The 15396-nt window shown below is 33.2% G+C and overlaps 1 protein-coding gene across 1 annotated transcript; it reads left to right on the top strand.

Annotated features, from left to right (window-relative positions):
* The first annotated feature begins 11714 nt into the window (after positions 1–11714).
* On the top strand, positions 11715–15034 carry LOC134247079 (uncharacterized). Its single transcript, XM_062729420.1, has 3 exons — positions 11715–11891; positions 14181–14347; positions 14763–15034. Exons 1-3 carry the CDS (start codon positions 11755–11757, stop codon positions 15032–15034), a joined length of 576 nt encoding a protein of 191 aa, XP_062585404.1. The 5' UTR covers positions 11715–11754.
* The last annotated feature ends 362 nt before the right edge of the window (positions 15035–15396 follow it).

Genomic DNA, 15396 nt, shown 5'->3' with positions numbered 1-15396 from the left:
GTTGTAAGATGTCACCAACATACGAAGTTTGATAAAATATCTTGTTTCTTTAAAATTTAAAAGACAGCACAATGTTTACCATGAAAACTCAATTGCCTATGCTATATCTATCTTCGCAAAAAAAAAAAAAAAAAAAAAAAATGGGAGACTACCCCCTTAAATCCTATGTTTACTTTTCAAAATAGCGCCAAAGCTTCAGAAATTTCCCATCACTAAGTATGTGATTGATCATGTACTAGTCTTATATTGTTAACACCACTTTTTACAAAAATATTCTCCCTACTGCCTAGAAATGACCCGACTCATTCTTTTTACATCTCTCCTTAATACTCAACTCTTCCTGGGTTCATACTCTCTCTTCCTCTAAAACTACTTCACCCTTAACTATTAGCTTGTCTAGCATCAACTTTTGGTGCACCAAGTTTCATCAATATCTAAACTTATCCTCAATCTTACCCTCTAACACAGTCTGTAAATTTCGAATCCTTTTGTTAATCCTTTTTTTCAGCTTCACTTCCTACTGCTATACCATGTTGATGCAACCTGGGATTCTTATTTTACCCTGATTCACCTTTTCTGTACTCTTTCTAGTGATCATATTTTCTTTCTCAATCCTTCTAATTTCAAGTAAAAGCTGATCATTAGTTCTAAAGCGAATCATACTTATGACGCGTTTTTTTTTATTTAAACCGATCAGAACCCAACGAAGTTAAGAATTTATGACGGAGTAAATCATTCTTTGATGATTTGTTCAAATAGCCATTGCCAAATGCATTCTGTAACATGATTTCTAACCTACACACAAAGGATGTTTTGAACACTCCCAGAAATTGATATGCATTAAAGAACTCATGCATGATCATAGCATTATATGACACTTACTTATTCATTTACTACAGGAGTACTTGTTTTTGCAACCTCCGCCTCTGAAACACCTGCGAGGCCCAACTTACTTTCCTCATCTTTAGCCTTATGAAGTAACTTCTTGCGTTTTTCAGACACCTTATCTGCCTTTTTAGACTATTCAACCTTATCTGCCATTTTAGACTTTTCAGCTTTGTACACAAGTCAAACAGACTTTCAATAACATTAAAATCTTCAACAAATGGTCACTCAAATTTATCATTTACAATTAATAATCTTGATAAAGTTGATAAAGTACAAATAACCTGTATTCAACTGTTATATCAATTCATAAAAACTCAACGCAGATATGCAAATCTCCTGAAAAATATCATTAGCAAGCACATACAAATTATCAGACAAAATAACACCCATGCACATCTGTCAATAAGGGTTAAGGTAGCCATGTCCGTGCAAAGGTTAGTTGCATGCAAGGGAAGTGTAAAGAAATGATGACCTTTTTAAAATACAATTTTTTAAACTTAATTACCGGTATAATTTTTTCTCTAAAAGTACAAAAATGAAATTCAATTCCAAAACAGATGTATTAAACTTTTCAGAAAAATAAATCAGAGCAAAAATAAACAAATATCTTTACAAGTAAACAAATAACAGGCCTTAATCAAAATTTGCTTTATAAAGAACCAGAAAAAATAGAGTTCGCATGTTAAACGAACACGAAAATAAACAAATTGAAAACAAAATTGATCGATCAGCTGTTTACTCAATTTACGGAAGGTTTTTCTAAATTAAGATCTAAAAATAAACTCCGGAATTCCCTATAGAATTGAATGACAAATAGACAGATCAAATTCAATCGTGCAGACACGTATATAACACAAATAATCACATCATATAAGCAAAGAAAAATAAATACTGATTTACACAGTACCTGAGGTAGATTACTTTCGAGTCTCCTCGCGGATCAACGTGGGTTCATGCGGGTCACGTGGTTTGTCGCGCCTTTGAATCAGTGCGTATTCCCGCCATTTTTGAAACACTGATTAGGTACGTCTAAAAGTTGTTACACTTTTTTCACTTTTCGTTCCTTGGAAATAACGGAATATAAACGTACATTCACACACACATAGAATCACCTATTTTTATAGGTCTCCGTGCTAGGTACGGACGTCAGAAATATGTCATCGCTCCGACTAGTCAGCCAAGGTCGTCTTCCGTCCCCCAGGGATTCAGGTATTAAGAAAAATAAAGCTGTTTGTGATGTCCCGGTTTATTAGAATTGCATGGGCGCAATTTTTAGCCAGTAGTCAGAACATCAGAAAATGACTATGTCTTGTATATATTCAGTAATATATCAAACTTAGAAATAAAACCTGTAATTATACACACAACATATAGAGACACAGACATACATTTAGGCAGATGATTAAAACACAATAGACTAGTACTTTACTTTGGAATAAATTTCTTACCGAGAAACACACAGGAATTCACAAATATAACTATCTGTATTATGAGCTATAGAGACATCCAGTTCTATGGCTAAGCTATGAGTGCCCAATATTAGTTCATGCAAGTGGGAATTTGGTGAATAGAATAAAGTCATGTGATTGTCCGTCTAGTGTCTAAAAATACCAACTACCTCATTCACGCAGTCTTTCATACCTCATTCTCTCATATATGCAGCACAAGTAAATAAAAGCATTGGTATTGATACATAACCCAGAATACATAAGGAAAAGAAAAATTGTAAATGTGTTCTTATACAATGCATTCTAGGTGAAAAAAAAAATGTGTTTGACTTAGTTACAAAACAAAAGTATTCACTTTTGTGATATCTCTGTTTATTTTCGTTTTCAAAATTTTATGTGTCAGTTATTGGACAATATGTCCAAACTAATTGCAGAATTTTAAATATGTTCTTACAATTTAAGGCTGATTTTTGTACTGATATCACCTAGACCCCCAAGGAGGAGAAATGTCAGGGTCAATACTTAAGACAATTTTTGTTGGATGTATATACATGATTTTTAACCTTATACCATACATACGATAACATGGAAAACTATGTAAAATAAGAAATAGGAAACTTATAAAGCCGAAAAAAAAATTATACAGTTGTTGCTTAGAAACCATTTTAAGGTCACTGAAAACACATTTTAACAAAAATAATATTTGGATATTGCTATTTAGTATGATGCCTTCTTAAGAGTACATTCAGAATTTTCTTCTTTATCATCAATTGTTAGAAAAAAAACTTTAGCAGGAAAGGTGACAATATTTGGGATAAATTTCTAAAATTGCTTGATCTTTGACCTTCAAGAAAAATGAATCTAATGATGGCAAACCTTAAGACAATTATCTGAAGTATATTCTTTTCAGGAAAATTACCTTATATTTGACTTTAAAATGTAATGGAATGCATAAATGTGTGTGAGATAAGCAAAATACAAGAAATAGTGACAGATAATTGAGAATTACTCAGGGACTATGCTTAGCAACCTCTTTAAAGTAATTATTTGCAGAATTGAAAAAAAAAAGTTTATGTAATTAATGTAGAAAGGAATGCACTTTTGCGAATTTATTTTGAATTTCCTATTTCAATGTGGATCACTGTAAATTTTTAACTAGAAGATTAAAATGTGTCAAAAAATGCAATTTCAAATTCTGTACATTTGACCTCAATTTCCAATAACAAGGTCAGTTGTGAGGTACCTGAATAGTTATGAAACATCATCTCTACAAATTGGTTTCCATTATGCTTAGATAACTCTGAATAAAAAAAAATATAAATTAATTTTAAGGATGTGTCAAAAGGTCGGCAAAAACGTTAAAAATGTGCTGGTATAGAAAGGGTTAAATTAACTCCGTTCTCAGTTTATTGTCCTGGGACTTGATGTACTCAATGCACCAGAGAACCAATCCTTATACAGAAGAAAGGTGGGGGTGATATGTTCTTTCTTTCTTTCTTTCGTAAACTGGTATTCCTATATAAAACTTTGATGGACATATTGGCATTTGCACTGACTTCAGGGGATAAAGTGAACAAATGCTTTCATATAAACATGTTTCATGTTCTTGTAAAGATTAACTGTTATTTAAGCGAATTTTTCACTGATATGGAGATGCAACCCCTGCAACTGGAAGATAACAAACATTAACCTATATTCGGCACTTACTACTGGATTAAGAATTATCCTTATTCGATTTAACTATTAATTTTGTCGTATTCTTCAAAATTTCAAGGCATTTGCTTAATTTTTGGCAGTTTCCTGAGCATTCAAAATGGGAAAGTGGTAAACACAACACACAAAAAATGGTGACGTGTGTTGACGTTACGGCGCACCAAAAAGCAGTTGAGTTTGATTTAGATGGTGTTATAACATCCTTAGTGCGTGACTTGAAATTAATACGGAATTTTTTTTCTTTTATTTAAAAATCAGCAGACCATTAGTATAGAATTGAAGTGGGATCTTTCTTAGTGAAATTTTTTTCTTGATCGAGTCCCCAGGTACTACAAACATACGGACAAACTGCTATAATTTTAATAGCAAAAGACACTGTCACTGTTGACCCTGAATATAAGATTTTCTATGACTTGAATAGTGATGGGAATATTGTCCGTAACTTACTGATAAATCATAAGAAGATTGATCGTTTGTGTTATATTGGTTCCTCAACTGTTTATTGAGACTACATTATGTGCATCAATGATATTTAAGGAATAAAGCTTATTTTAACTTATACGAGGGGTTATCAAAAAGTTCGTGGACTGAGGCTATAAAATTAGTACTATGTAGTCTGTGATTTCAAAATTTATTTGGAACATAAAACAATACAAAATAGAGAAATGCTGAAAATTTTAGCCTGATACGTTCATTATTTGCCAAATTATTATAAAATGAAAACGACATTATATGATCACCCGGCGCTGTTGTCGTTTATTTTCATGACGTCCGATAACGTCATTGTTTTTTCAATGTCATCTTCTTCTACCTCATACACCTTTTTGACGAGATTCCCTGGAGCTGAGTAAGGACTTAAACCCGCCTTGTTTTTATGACTTTACAATGTCATTAACAGTGGAATTCAATGAATATAATATTCCAGATGGATTAATACATTGGTAGAGATCCGCGCTTGATTGTGTCGGCATATTTTGCTTTTGGGAGTTCAATATCTACAACACATGATCAACGTCATTTTTGACGGGATTGATTTTTCACACCTTCACTGCAAATCGACATTAACTGTGTATCCCTTTATTCTCTGAATCTATTTTGACATTAAAAGACAAGTACTCTGGATGCATATTATTTCTCTGTAGCCAGTTTCAACATATTTTAGGTCTATACTATTTTTTTCAGGGCAAAACTTTATATAATGTTGGAAACGGAAACCCCTACCCCCTTTTGACGTCATTTTCAAGGCCGCATTTGTTTAGACATTCCGTGTAAAATTTACGATAAAATTTCATAGAACTTCCAGAATGAAGTGAAAATTTCATATTTAATAGAACAATTGTGTCCCGACACATACCTGAATAAACGGGATTTTTGGATGTCAAGTAATTATATCAAATGAGTTTTTCTCAGTTACACATAGGTAAAAAAACGTCGTTTTCGAGGTTGCGCCGCTTGGACATACCACTGGTTACAAAAACGTTCCTAATTTATTAAAAATTAAAATTCAGGAGTTGTGGTTTATTCTTTGGATAGAAAAGATGATGCTTACTATATACTTAAAAATTCATTGATGTATCTTGAGCGGTTTTAATTTTATGGCGCTAATCCACGAACTTTTTGATAACCCCTCGTATTATACGATATAACATAACTTGGGGCAGTTTACGCTTTATAAACCGCGAAGCAGAGTAATACGTTTTTGACGTAACTCATTGTGACGTAGGCAAGTTATGTTATACAAAATGAATAAAACCTTTTATCCAATTAAATGACGCGTTACAAGTAAAATGAAATTGTTTTCAAATGTAAGTTGGACTTTTCCAACTTTATTTTTGTCACAAAGGTGAAAGGTAACACTGTTTTTGACACTTTGACGTTATCATCTTTGCGCCTTTAGGCGATACAATACATAATATAAAATCTCATAATATGTTTATTTATGCATATATCTATTTGAAATTTGCTTTGTTTATTCAAAAAATATGTACTTAAGAGTAGTGGAAATTTGAGAACGCATACGATGATTATTATTCACGCGAGACAACTTTCCACGATTTACTGGACAACCTTCGTACTTCCAGACATCTAATTGGACTGGTCATGACAACAGCTTTATTGAAATCCAATATGTATACATCTTTAATCTTTATATTATGACTTCATAACATTAAACCTTATGCGAGCTCACTATTGGTGGGGGAGCAATACTTTTTTATGTACTTTTCATATTTGAAAAATATCCTCTTTATTTCTCGATCCTGATTGTAATGGCAAAATTATTTCTTTTGATCTATGTTTGAATCGTCATGCACCATACATTCATGAGAAAGCGTTATATTTAAATCTCATATTTCAAAAAGGTAGCGTAATATATTTGGGCAGTATTTTACGTCAATCTTGCCAATGTATCAAAACTATGCAAGGATAAAATATGATTATTGATAAATTTTTCGTCCTTGTATGTTTGTACCTTTGTTTTAAAAAAATGGCTTTAAAATTTTAAAAGTAATCTGTGATTGCCATAACAATAAAAACCTATACCTACTCCCACAATTGATAAGGAAATGTTTTCTTGGTTATGTTTTTTTTTTTATTTTAATGTGTACTTTTATCTGCAAAGAAATTTTTTTCATCTAATTTCATTACCTTGCAATTTCAAATACTTACTTAAGCTAACCGTCCTTTATTCATTTTTTTTTTTGGTTTTATTTCTTTATATTTAATTTAGTTCTTTAAATTATCGCAATTTATAAGGTAGTTGAAGCACAAGTGAAAATTTAAGAACTGTCCGTCCGTTTGTAGACATGATCAATTAAAGGGATAAAATGCACTGCTTATAAAATGAATTTAAACGGATACCCGCTGCTTGTTTTAACTTCAGCGTACAAAACTGTTTACATGTGTTTCAATACAATTAATCAATTTGAGCTCACCTGAACTGAAAGCTCAAGTCAGCATTTATGATCACATTTTGTCTGCAGTTCAGCTGTCTGTCCCTCTTTCAGTCTGTCCGTCCGTTTGTTTATCCGTCTGCAAACTTTTGAACATTTTCAACTTTTTCTCAAGAATAACTAAGCCAATTTTATCCAAACTTAATAAAAAGCATCCTTGGGTGAAAGGAAATTTAAGTTGTTAAAAGGAAAGGACAATGTCCCATTCCAAGGGAAAATAATCAAGAAAATACAAAAATAAAGTGGATTCATTAAATAAAATCTTCTCAAAAATCACTGGGCCAGAAAAACTGAAACTTATGTGGATGCATCCTGAGGTATCGAAGATTATAAATTAATCAAATCATGATCTCCGGGGGCAGGGCGGGGCCACAAAGGGGATTTTAAGGTTTTATATGGAAAAATAGGGAAAAGGGAAGCATCCTGGGATAGTGTACATTATGAATTGTCGGGTCATGGGTACAGTACCCGCATCGTTATTCTTTACAAATCTATCGTGTCCTATCGTGCATGTATCCTATCGTATCGTGCGTGTATCCTATCGTATCATGCGTGTATCCTATCGTATCCTATCGTATCGTGTTTTCCGTTTATCGTGTTTTGCGTTTTCTATCGTGTTTTCCGTTTATCGTGTTTTACGTTTATCGTGTAGATCGTTTATCAGGTTCTATCGTGTATCGTGTTTTGCGTTTATCGTGTATATTCGGGAACCCTCGCTTCTTATCTTAACTACAGGAAGAAACTACCGAGGTATTCCGAGTTTCTTTTTCGTTTTGTTAACTAAATAAGATTGTTTTAACCAAGAAAGAGTTAAGATACTATAATTTTTTAGTTTTCATCATTAAAAGAAATATTATATCGTGGAAGGAGAAGAATAAATATATAAATAATATAATTCATAAATTAAACAATTAATAATAAATTATATTAAGAAAATGATCATATTATAGAGAAGCAGAGAATCAGAATAATTTTTTGAAAATGAAATAATCGACTCCCTGTTTTTTTTTTTTTTTTTTTTTTTAATTCATGAAAATGAGTCACTAGAGGATGATCATTGGTAAGTCACGGAAAATTTTAATAATAATTAGCAGAGGATTTATATGTATCTTTTTAAAATAAAATATTCATTTTTTTCTCACGATCAATCGTCTGGTAATAGTAGGAATGTGTTTTCGCCTCTGCTCTTCATGTACATGTATGCATAATTAATTGAAACCTTGATTTAAAAACAAATAATAACGAAGCTTTAAGCATTTAAGACATTGATCCAGATAACTTTAACACAGATTTTCTCCGTAAAGGTACAATTTTTTGAATTAATTCTTATCACTATCTAATTAGTTAAATTTCTTGATATGTCTAAATTTTAAAAAAATAAATATCAAAATTATAAAATGTAATGCATGAAAATGCTCTACCCGATTTATCACACCATGCATGGAATTTACTATAAAATAGAAGTTTTACACTAGCAATGATTTATAATTATTTCGTCGAAAAGTCGCATTTCCCCCTTTTAATATTTGTTTCTAAATCTTTGTGTTAAAACTTTTCTATTGTAAAGGAAAAAAAGCTCATTCAATCTTCGTTAATTAATACGAAGTTTGAAGTATCTGATATATAAACGTTTACATGTACATAAGTTAGAGCTTAGCGTAAACATACATGTACTTGTGTAGTTGTAGCAGATTCATATTCTGTTGACACAGTTTAATGTATTAATGCAGAGCGCAATTATATTAACAATAATTTAGATTTCTACTCAGGAAATTAATTTTCTTGAACTATATAGTTCTTTAAAGCTGATTACTTTGGACCAGTCTTTCTGCCGGTCTTCTACGGAGTCATAGTTTAATCTTAAGATGAGAATTTCAATATTTACACAAATAATTATAAATCCACACCCATAAGTAGAAAAAAAAAATTAGTCTCCATTTCATAATAATCCATTTAATCATTGTCAAAAAATATGTATAAAGACAACTTTTGTAAAATTACCAGTGATCTCAATTTTTTTTTTAAATATAATAATTAAATGTACTTTATAATTTAGATTTGAAGCTTTGCAAGTACTTAAATTAAAATATTGTAGTATCTAAACAAAATAATCTTTTCGTCTTGTCAGAAAACGTTCCGCATTTTGAAAAAATCCTATCAGGTTTTGCGTTTATCCTATCGTGAAGATCGTTTATCAGGTCTATGGTGTTTTGCGTTTATCGTGTTTTGCGTTTATCGTGTTTTGCATTTATCCTATCGTGCGTGTACCCTGTCCTATCGTGCGTGTATCCTATAGTATCGTGCGTGTATCCTATCGTATCGTGCGTGTATCCTATCGTATCGTGTATCCTGTAAAGAATAACGATGCGGGTACTGTAGTTCGGGGCCACAATTTGGAATCAATGTTTTATATGTAAATATATTGGAAAAAAAATAAAAATCTTCTCAAGAACCACTGGGTCAGAAAAGCAGAAACTGATGTGGAAGCATCCTAAAGTAGTGTAAATGGAAGAGCGTGACAGCTCACCTGATCAAAGGCAATCTGAGCAATGTAAACAGAAGGAACATGACACAATTAGCACTAATCAGAGTAACGGACAAACAACAATAGAAAGTCTATCACAGTTAAAGGATATGGAAGAAGGCTTAAAGTAGAACGAGCAGTCGTTTTCAGAAGAAATTCCAGATGTGGAGACCGAAAATGTTGATGGTAGCAAAGTGAACACAGAGACTGATGTTGTGAAACAAGAAATAGATACAAATGAGTCAGAGCTGAGAAAATCTTTTTTATATCTTTACAAGGAGGAGGACAGTAAGGAAGAACAGACAAGGAATAAACAGGAAATAATGTCCCCAAAAACAGATACGGCAGAAGACTCCATACAGCAACAGAAAGATATAAAGCAAGAAATGTTGTCTCCAGACAAGGATTCTTCAACCGATTCCGTACAGCACGAGTCAAACCCTGGCCTGGAAGACGAATCCACACCTAAAGAAGACACAACTGACTTTTCAGAGGAAGACAAAGAGTGAGAAAGTCTGACTGAAGTAACAGAGGAACCAAAGTAGAAAGAGGCTCTTCCTGAAACAAAGGAAGTAGACCCTGAGAAAGTTTCATCAAAGCTTGAAAAAATGGAAGATCAGGCATTGGAAGAGGAAAATACACAAAGCCAAGAAAACCAAGAAGAAACAAGCTAATTCAGAGAATTTGTGTCCCCCGCTTAGGGAAAAAGTAATCCAGTTCTGGGGTTCGGATCCCCTTGACTGAATTTGTAGAATTATTAAATGTATATACATGTATACTGAAGCAAATAAAATATGCAAATATGGATATAAAGGTTTGATTGCTTATTATGTGCATTGAAGAGTCTTTTTATATGGAATATTTATCACACTGTTATGATGATTTTATGAGTTTGTACAAGCCAGAACTCATAATTTTTTTATTTCACATGCTGAATCCTATCATTTAGTAAAAAGAAACCTATTTCAAAAAAAAAAAAAAAAGATCATCGGAAATGCGAACCCGGGCCCTCTCTCATGTGAAGCGAGAGACATAACCACTAGACCACGGCGCCGCTTTAACTTAACGTAAGTTTTATGCAAAGATGAAGTCACATATATGTATTATATATACACGTTTGATATTGTCAAAATTTTACACTATGCATGGTGCCTAATTTAACATTCATTAAACAGTTCTATTAGATGTAATAAGAATATAAAGTCCACCGAGAACCTGTTTTATACGTAATAACTCGCCTCATGCCCCTCTGCTAAAAATAGAGACATGTAATACAATAAGTACAGATAAAACAAGCGGGGCGGGACACTTTGAGAGGGGTGAGAGAGGTCCTAGGGACTTTTGGTATAACATTTACATTGCAAAAGCTAAAAATCTTCTTAAGATATCGCCCGGAAAAGATAGTGTTTCATACAGACAGAATGTATAGATTTACGACCTTGAACTTTGACCTTTTGACCTCAAAATCAATAGGGGTCTTCCTTAGGCCGCAGGAAATTGTTATATAAAATTTCATTGCAAAAGCTCAAAGGGTTCTCGAGATATCGCGCGGAAACGAAAGTGTTATAACAGACAGAATTTGCGAATTTATGACCTTGACCTTTGACCTTTTGACCTCAAAATCAATAAGGGTCTTTTTTAGCTCATAGGGAGTTGCTATGCAAAATTTCATTGCGAAAGCTTAAAGGGTTCTCGCGATATCGTGTGGAAACGAAAGCGTTACAGACAGACAGAAAGACGGACGGACGGACGGACGGACAGACAGACCCAAATTAATATCCCCCACTTTTCAAGCGGGGGACAAATAGTGAAGAAGATATGGAAACGGAAGGAGAAATTGTGGGTCAGATGAAGGAAAACAATGCCCCGAGTGAAGAAGCTTAACTCGATGTCAATGAAGAAAAAGCTAAAGAAGAAAACAGTTCATTTGAAGAAGGGACATCAGTCATCTCTGAATCATGTGAAGAAAGTAAGACAGAAGATGATCCAGAAATCGAGTCCTCAGAGGTAGAAACCATGGAAGTTTATGAAAAGAAAGAGGAAGGGGGAGTGGAGCCTGAGGATATGGAGAACAAATTGGAAGAGAAGACAGGAGAAACGAAAAACCAAATGAAATGGAGAAACAACAGAAGACAGGGAAGGAATACAAAACTAAGACAACAGGAGAAGTGGTCTTGATGAGAAGGGCATTCCCCTCCAACAGGGAATACGTCATCTGCTGACGTAGGTCATGAAGGAATCCCAAGCTCAGATGATGGAGGAGATAAAAAGAAAAGTGGGGAAAAGGTTAGCAGGCAAGCTGAAGGTGGAGAAAGTCAAAGCAGTAGTGAGAATACAGACGGAAGTAGAGGAAGTCATCAAAAAAGTGTAAGTTTAAAATGATCTCTAGATCTTTGCAGTTTGTGTTTAAGAGGGCAGGTATCTAAATGGATTTTAATTTGAAAGAATTTTATTCGGTAATAACCGATATTTGCCCCCCAAATCAAACTTTGATGAAGATATATTTAATTAAGTTTTAAAACAGGGGGGTATATGCTGACTTCAAAGCACTGAATATTTTCTTAAGTAATGACGTAATATTTACGTAATGACGTCTAAAAAGACGTAAATTTCAGTTTTTTATGAATTCTACAGAAAAAAAGTACATATTTCGTCGATATTTTGAGTAAAAGTCATCGAGCGCATGTGTGTTCAGGATCAATTTTTTGATATAATATGTCGAATGATAATATCAATGAAATATGTAAATATTGTTTCTGAACAAAATTGCGCTCTATAAAATTTAAAGCTAAAATTGTTGAAATTTTGTCAATTTTGGCCTCTTTCTGAAAAAGGATATAAAATCGGACTAGTTTGCGACGTCATAAAAACAAATATTGTGAATAAACTATTTTGAACTATAATATGTTCTGTTAATTTATATTTATCATACAATTTATTGAATTCAGCACATATCAGGAAGTAGAAAGTTTGACTTTCGTAAGGGCAAATATATGCAATATACCGCATATAATTATTTAATTGGCATTGTACATTGTCTGTGTTTTCCAGAAATCAGTTTCAGGATCCTCTGATGAATTTAAATTATTCAGTTTAAGAATAGAGCAACGTAACTTCTTAAATTTCTACCTTGTGTTAAATTGTACATGATTGCATTTTCATGCTGAAGATACAGATTACAAATGTATTTCATATCAAAAACAGGAGGGCTATAACAGAGCTCTATATTACGAACAATATTCAAAAGAATTTAAGAAGATTATATTCTTGCAAGTTGATTAGGCTGATAAACTTTCACTAACTGTAAAATATTCTACATGATTTTTTTTTTCGAAACAGTAGCTTTGATTCATTTGTTAAGTTTTTCCGAAATTGATTTTTTAAAAAGTCGATGTTACATTTTCCTGTAGATTTTGAATTTGTGCATTGTCCCATAGATTTAAAGTTTATGCATATCAAGCTGTCAACAGGCCTAGCTAAATGTAAAAGCTTGGGAACAAAACAACTGCTAATAGCAATATACATTCATATGATCTTTACGTGGATGGAAAATCACGTTGAATAATTCCCGAGACTTGTTGACTAATTCGGCTTTCCAAGTGGTACTTTGTCAGGTCGAGACCACTACCTTATATGAAAGGCAATTTTCAACACGTGACGATGTCTTCGTCACACCCGTTCTCCAATCAAGTGAATGAGTCCCAAAGCATGACAGTCTACTACATGTTTACGATTCAATGGCGACACGTGGTTTTCGTCAGTTTACTGCACAATATCTTACTCGTCATCGGAAAAACTGTAGACCTTCTTTATCACTTATAAGACCAAAATCGAAAGATTATATTCTAAAGACATTGCTCCACGCTCACATTTAATATTAGAGGTGTTTTAGGTGACAAATAGTTGCTTCGAATACCGTACAAACGCTTTGACGTTTGCATGTACATAAAACACTCTCTGATAACATTGAGAGGTAAAATAATAATTACAAACCTTCTCCTGCTGTCTAAAACCAAGAACCTATATACTGCTGCTAAAACTATGTACACGCATATCCCATGACAGAAACTCAATGTTTTATCCACACGATAGCACCCACATCTCTTTGAACAATGGATCAGGCCGATGTATTATAAGTTGATATAAAACTTCATAAAGCAAATTGTGTGAATATGAGCAAAGAAATGAAAGAACATACATCATTTTAAATATTTCTTTCACAAATCTCAAAAAAAGAATTGAAAATAGGTTTCCAAGGGACAATTCAAGTTGTCCTTTATTTTCCACACAGCTGGGTACTTGTAGTAGCCCACAATGCATTGTGGCTCATTCATCAGTAGGTAAAGTAAACAGATAGCTACTGTACATGCAAATTTATGCCGACGTCAGAAAATCTAGTAGTCTCGACATGTTTGTTGATATACAAGTAAATCTTAAGATATTACTTATCCCCCAACTTAATGTTTACCTCAGTCCTATTGCTATTGATACTGAACATTTATGGGAATCTTTGTTATTTGAAACTTTTGAAAAGTAAAGTAAGAAAAGATTATTTTGTGTCTTTGTGGCAAAAGTGACATTCATTTTGGGCTACGATAGAGTTAATATAGTTTCAGTCATCGTGTGTAATAATCCAGTGATATTTTGTGTTTCAAGTCTTCAGAGGATGATAGACAATATAGTGGTGGCCACCACAACAGCCAACATCATGACAACAGATCACACGGAAATCGAGATCACAGATCCCCCAGCTATAACCAGTATGATCGACCTCAAGAGGACAGAGGCAGGTCTAGACATGACAGACATTCTCACGGAGATAGGTCAGTAGTTAAAAGTAACTAATTGTGAGTAATAATGATCGAACAGGGCTGGTCAAGATATGACAGACATTCTCACGGAGATAGGTCAGTAGTATATAGTAACTAATAGTGAGTAATAATGATCATGCATCAGAATTATCAATAGAAATTATCAAGACATGATAGACATTCTCACGGAGATAGGTCAGTAGTTAAAAGTATCTAATACTGAGTAATAATGATCAGACATCAGAATTATCACTAGAAATCATCACTTCTACGCCTGGAGAAATAGTCCTGGCCTTTGAGAACTGGAATCTTGCTAACTCCCTCAATGATATACTTTCACTGTATAATAAGATATTGATCAGAGATCAGAATTATGAAAATAATTTAATACGCCAAAATTTATCGTTACAGTCTTTCTACATTTCAGAGATACGAACAGTCATCATGGTCAGAACAGGCATTACCATGACAACAGGCATCATTACGATAGAAATCGCTATGATGACGGAAGACACGGACATCACAACAACAGACATGGTCACCATGACAATAGGCATGGTTACCCTGACAACAGGCATGGCTACCATGACAACCGATCTCCAAGATGCCATTGGAGAGGTCATGGAGTGTATAGAGGTGGATATAGAGATTATAGATAGCTTATACCAGAACGTGTCACAGGATCTGAGACGGATATAGAAATATACACCTGTAAATATGTTATAAAAGAGAATGACTAAAATATTTGATATGGTTCCTTGATTTTTATTTGTTTTGTAAAAAAATAAGACTAGTTTTATCCAATGGTTTTACTGCTAGTGCAGTTTAACTTCGATTTGCTCTAATGTTTGATAAATAATTCACAGCTGATAAAGTGTACATTTTTGTCTAAAAAGTTTTTTTACTGTTATTTTGATAATGTTAATCAGAAAAATATTATTGTACGAAATCTCCATTGGTAATTGTACTTACGTAAGGGAGGTACAGAAGGTAAAAATTTTGATTTTTTTCCTTGTTATTAGCTCACAAAGTTTTTAATAAATAAATGACCTTAGAATTTG

Source organism: Saccostrea cucullata, unplaced genomic scaffold (genome assembly GCF_032062105.1).
Source record: "Saccostrea cucullata isolate Sc308-1 unplaced genomic scaffold, CSIRO_AGI_Scuc_v1 ctg1994, whole genome shotgun sequence".
In the NCBI taxonomy this organism is placed as follows: domain Eukaryota; kingdom Metazoa; phylum Mollusca; class Bivalvia; order Ostreida; family Ostreidae; genus Saccostrea; species Saccostrea cuccullata.
The sequence above is the reverse complement of the archived record's forward strand: the minus strand, read 5'-3'. Positions and strand labels throughout refer to the sequence as shown.